A 6,000-nucleotide genomic window follows, 5' to 3' on the forward strand; every position below is an offset into this window, starting at 1 on the left:
AGTTAAAATGAGGGATCCATAGAGTGAGCGAGACCGATGAGGTTTTTTGTTGTTTTTCTTTTAAACTCCCATGGATCCCACACCATAGCTGCTTTCTTTTTAAGGCCATGCACTTTTAGTTCCATGGGGTCCGTGTTTTAACTTCTACACTTGCTGATTTTTGTGGTTGAGATTGGGAGGGGGTAAAATGCAGACCCTGAAGAGACCCTCATTTTAACTCCTGCGGACCTCATGTATCCCACTAACCCCCAAGGTGAGCAGATTTTTAAGGGTGTGTAGTTAAGATCCGCAAAGTCTGTGGGGTCTGCATTTTACCCAGTCCAATATGGAACATGTGTGACCATCTCTGTTAAAAGGTGACTAAATTAGCAGATCCAAAACATTGAGAATGGCTAATTTTTCATGTCGTGGGTCCTTAAGCAGTTTGTAAAAGCTATATTTTTGAGTTTCTATAACTCTTTTTTCACATGAAAGGATGCATTACAAATTCTCCTAACAATAAATTAAAACCTCATTTTCTGTTTCTGGAGACTAAGTTATTTTTATCCCAAAGGTGGCTACATACTGTATATGCTATTCCATATACCCCACCTCTTACTCCACCAGGAAGCAACTACCACAATAAGAAGACATGACAAATACTCTGCATCATCCCTAGAAACCATTACCACCATCCCCTCCCCACCTCCCTCATTTTTTCAGAAGTTTGAGATTTAACTTTAAAAAAAAGGGTCAGAATCCATCTTCTTCAATCCAGGTCAGCAAGTTTTCATCAGAAGAGGAATGCACACTACCTCCACACAATTCCAGCGCTATCAGCTATTTGAAATACCCTACGTCAGAGTTTTTCAACCTTTTTACACCTATGGACCGGCAGAAATAAAAAAAATTATTCTGTGGACCGGCGGTTGAAGAACACTGGGCTAAGTCGTGGGCCAGACCCCGCCCATCTGTACCCAATCTCCACCCCAGACCCCGCCCCCAGAATAGTACTAATTGCACCTTGCACGTCCCGTGCCTCATCTGGAAGCCTTCCCTCCGACGTTGCAACGTCAGAGAGAAGGCTTCCGGTTCAGGCGCAGGATGCCCGTAGGAGCCACTGCCAGTGGCTTTGTGCACTGAATCAGTTAGGAAGAGGGAGCTGGCTCGAAGATAACGCCGCATCGATCGCACCGTGGACCTGCGGTTGAAGAACACTGTTTTGGGCCTGATGCATGTACTGGCCCTGTGGACCAGCAGGAAATTTCTGTGGACCGGCACTGGTCCATGGACCGGTGGTTGAAGAACACTGCCCTACGTGACCCTTCTTGAGAAAAGTTCCGAGCCCTCTGCTCTGTGATCTTTCTCCTATACCAATGGTCTCAAACTCAGGGCCCGCCAGGTACTATTTTGAGGCCCTCAGTATATTACCATTGTCCTGGAACACTGCCCGCCTCACTTCTGTAACCTCACACAAGCGCTTTCCTGCATCTGTACGTGATTGTGAGGTGGAGTGGAGCGGACAATCGCGTACAAACGCAGGAAAGCATTTGTGTGAGATTACAGCAGTGAGGCGGCAACGTTCCAGAACATAAGGCAACCATTGGAGGCATTGCAGCTTGAGATTGGGTACATAATCTCATGAACTCTCACAAAATTCGCATTTCGCACCTCTCCTGGTGGTGACTGCTTGATGTAAAATGGTGGTTGTGTCCGGTGCTGAAGGCAGTTGCGGAAACAACCATCAGACACAAGAGACAAGACAGATATTGATCCTCCCCTCTACAAAAAAAAAGCCTAGAGGACTACACCAAAATCTTGTCTCTTGCAGCTGATACTTTAGAATCTAAATCACAATTTTGCATGAGGTAAAACTCTTTATAGTTTATAAAGCTTTCCTTAATTGCTTCTGATCATTTCAGCTATACACAGCTATTTAAACTTCACTTTCTGCATGTTGCACTGCTTTTAACAGTGTATAGCTGAAATGATCAGAAGCAATTAAGGAAAGATTTATAAACTATAACGAGTTTTTACCTCAAGCAAAGTTGTCATTTCCTTAATAAGACATTAACTATTTTTTTTGCGGCCCTCCAAGTACCTACAAATCCATAATGTGGCCCTGCAGAGGTTTTGACTTTGAGAGCGCTGTCCTATACGGTATTAAAAAGATCGCCATGGACTTGGTGCACAGCCCACCTCACCTTGCAAATACTGGAAGAATTAATAGAGACTACACCTCAATAAAGAGCACACGTGTTATATAATCATTTTTCGTACAAAAGTAGTCACTGTCTACAGACTACTGCTGCTCCAGCCAGCGCATTGAGCTCAAGAACCCCCACCCCCCAGGCAGAACAACGCGATTTTCAGGGCCCAACTCCTTAAAAGTCTACTCCCTCCCGCTAATCACCCTGGACTTACCGTAAATAGCTTTCCACATCCCTTGCAGCATCACCAATCTCCATGGTAAAAGGGAAAGTTAAAACAAATAAACCCACAAACAACAGAGCTCTTAACTTACAAATTTCCTAGTTTTGCTTTCTTAAAAAGTTACCCCCGAACAAATTTCAAACCCCTCAACCATCGCGCAACATTTTTGAATTTTGAGCTTTTTCAATTGGGCGTTCGTCTTCTCCGTCTGGCAGGAGCTGTAACCAATTAGACGGCGGCGTTAGGGTCACGTGGTGTAAATAGGGCTTATTGCTAAAACCGTTGGCGTGAGCACGCACGTGATTGCGTTTGGTTAGTGAAAGAAGGAAGTGGCTGGTAGGTAAAAATGTTAGAACGAGACGTCCTTAACCTGTTCTATTTTACGTGAGGTCCTCGTTTTATTACCTTCCCCCCCCCTCCCAAAAAAAAATGTGTCTAACTAGCGCAATTTTAGAGAGTACAATATAGAAAAGGAAACAGAGCAAAGCATACAGAGCCGTCATATGGAGATCTTTTTCCACCTCTGTGTGGATGGCTTTGATTGCTTCTGGTTAGATGGGATGTGCCTGGCTGAATTTTCGCTGTATAAAAACTTAAACAAATGCATGTTTGAAGGCCCTAAGGTGACCATTTATTTTTTTCATCAAAACGGGACATCTATTAATTTTCAGTCTCGCCCTACCCTGCTCCCAGTTTCTTCCATTCATTGTAGTGTGACCATATGGCTCCAGAAAAAAGGGGACGGATTGAGACATCCGGGTTTTACTTCCATTGAAAGCAACCAAGATGTCTCGCAATCTGTCCTTACTTCCATTGCTTTCAATGGAAGTAAAACCCGGATGTCTCAATCCGTCCCCTTTTTTCTGGAGCCATATGGTCACACTATCACATATCTTATTAATTCATAATGGTAACCATAAAATTAAAAACCCCACAAAGCACACTTTACACAGAGAAAATGTTAATTATTTATATTTGGGGGGGTTTCAAACATGTCAAGGCAGATGACTTTAAAATATGCAATGTCACCTCAATAAATATAGAAAGAATAGACAAATATAGTGCAAAATATAGACAGCAGATATAAATTCTCGAAACTGACACAGTTTGATCACAAAATGGAAAATAAAATCATTTTTCCTACCTTTGTTGTCTGGTGATTTCATGAGTCTCTGGTTGCACTTCTTTCTTTCCCCTTTGGGTCCAGGTCTCTCTATCTTTTCCCTCTGTTACCCTCCCCAGATCCAGTTTCAGTTGTTCCAGGTTTCCCTCCTCTGTTATGATCTTGCATCTCTCTGCTTTTCTTCAGGGTCTTCCCCTCTATCTGCACCTCACGTAGTCCTGCATCTGCCTCCCGTCTTCCCCCTTTGGCCCAGGCCTTTCTCTAGCCTTTCTTCTACTTACAACCCCCCCCCCCTTTCTCTGCCTCTTTCTCTCCTTCCTATGTCCCCCTCACTGCCTTCCAGCCTTTGTCCCACCCCCTCCCCTGAAGCCAGCCAGTCTACCTCCCTCCCTCCCTGCCGCACCAAAACTAGCCTGCCTGTCTGCCTCCCTCCCTCTGAAGCCTGTTACCGCCGATTCAAACCCTCCCCCCTCCTGGTCCGCTGCCACCCACTGCTGCTTCCTGCCCGCCGCCTGCTGCAACTGAAGAAAAGGAAGGTCCAGGCGCTGACCCACAAACCTTCCCAACGTAAATTCTGATGTCATAGAGGATGTTCTGGGCCAGCCAGGCAGCGATTGGCTGGCCCGGAACTTTCTCTCTGACATCAGAACTGACATCAGGAAGGTTTGTGGGCTGGTGCCTGGACCTTCTTTTCTTCAGTTGCAGCGGGCGGGAAGCAGCAGCGGGCAGTGGCAGACCGGGAAGGGGGAGGGGTTTGAATTGGCAGTATCAGGCTTTGGAGGGAGGGAGGCAGACAGGCAGGCTGGCTTTGGTGCGGCAGGGAGGGAGGGGAAGCGATCTGTCCTGTTTTCCCGACGCACAGCTTTGGGACGCTGTCTCTGAAAACGGGACATTTCGACATCCCGAAGCTATGCATGGGGACAACAGGACAGGGAATCTAAAAACGGGATAACCCCGTTCAAAACGGGACATATGGTCATATGATCCTTACTAGGAACTTCCATGTAGTTTTCTGAACCTTGCTGCCAACTCCTTTCATATCTTTTCTCTCTAGAACTAGCAGGAGAAAAACTAGTGTAGCTAGGACTGAATGGGTCCTGCATTAAAAAAATGAGATGGGCCTCTACTACTACAGCTTTACTCCAAAGGGAGTTTGCACATTTCCCACAGCTGCTATATTACAATTAATAAATTCAGAAAAATATGATGTCTTAACATTGCTTTGGTCCTAGTCTCTTCTGTTTTGTACAGGATTTCTTCTTTTGACATTTCATCTATGTCCAGCATTTATCTTTTCTGTATGTCTCCATCATCTCTCTTCTGTGTCCTTGTCCCTGTCTCCCTTTTAAGGAGAGGAGGAGATAGTGGATTAGCCATTTGGCCTTTTTCTACCTTCATGTTTCTATCAAGAAAGCATGGGACAGGTAAGTGGAATCTCTTAGGGCAGTGGTCTCAAACTCGCAGCCCGCCAAGTACTATTTTGAGGCCCTCGGTATGTTTATCATAATCACAAAAGTAAAATAAAATTGATCATGTCTCTTTAGCTATAAATTACAATATTATTATTAAGACTTAGCCAAAAGGAAAGATTTATAAACTAATAGTTTTTTAGCCTGTTACATTAACAGGTGCTAGAATAGATATGTAGACTTAGGCATTTCTTTCTTTTTCTTTCTCCCTGTCCGCTGTCTTTCTTTCTTTCTGTCTCTCCCCCCTGTCCAGCAGCATCCCTTCCCTGCTCCCCCTGTCCAGCAGTAGCCCTTCTCCCTTCCTTGTAGTTTCAAGTTTATTATAGATTTGATTAATCGCTTATTCAAAATTCTAAGCAATGTACAAAGGAGTAAAATAATGAATTACAATTATCAAGGGGAAACCAACCAGATAAATACGACTGACTTGTCAAAACATATGGTACAAAAGGAAAAAATAGGGAAAGAAATACAAGTTAATGATAATAAGTAAGACGAGTAAGGGAAAAAACAATAGGAAGGGGGAAAACAGTGAGCATCAAAGAAATTAAGAACTAAGGTTTAGTTGATGCTCTCCCCTTCTCTGCTCCCCCTGTCCAGCAGTAGCCTTTCTCCCTTACTTTTACCTTCCCCCTGTCCAGTAGTACCCCTTCTCCCTTCCCTGCTTCCCCTGTCCTAGATCGCTATTTGCTCCCAACCAATCACACCCCTCCCCACAAAGTAAAGCAAGATTGCTCCCTGGGCCCCTTCCCCAGCACACCCCCTTTACCTAAACCAATGCAAGATAGTTCACAGCTTCCCCAGCACACACCCTTCCCCAAGCAGGCTTATCTGAGAAGTGTTGCTTGTTTTCTGTGGCAACTGGGGCAGGGCCTGCTACAAGCTCTATTTTTCAGCTGGGGAAACTGCCGCGCCAAGACCTCCACCACCGCAGGCTCCTTATTTTGTAAACCGCAACCACCACATGCTCCTTATGTTGGTGCATGAAAACTGCCG

At 44.9% G+C, this 6,000-nt stretch overlaps 1 protein-coding gene across 1 annotated transcript in view; it reads right to left on the reverse strand.

The window, feature by feature from the left end:
* Positions 1–2,644, reverse strand: part of BUB1 (BUB1 mitotic checkpoint serine/threonine kinase) — a 243,236-nt gene extending 240,592 nt beyond the window's left edge. The window contains exon 1 of the mRNA XM_033939939.1: positions 2,404–2,644. Within this exon, the coding sequence (XP_033795830.1) occupies positions 2,404–2,447 (44 nt within the window). The 5' untranslated portion in view covers positions 2,448–2,644. The remainder of the gene's footprint in view (positions 1–2,403) is intronic.
* Positions 2,645–6,000: the final 3,356 nt, after the last annotated feature.

The sequence above is a fragment of the Geotrypetes seraphini genome, chromosome 3 (genome assembly GCF_902459505.1).
Source record: "Geotrypetes seraphini chromosome 3, aGeoSer1.1, whole genome shotgun sequence".
Taxonomy (NCBI): Eukaryota; Metazoa; Chordata; class Amphibia; order Gymnophiona; family Dermophiidae; genus Geotrypetes; species Geotrypetes seraphini.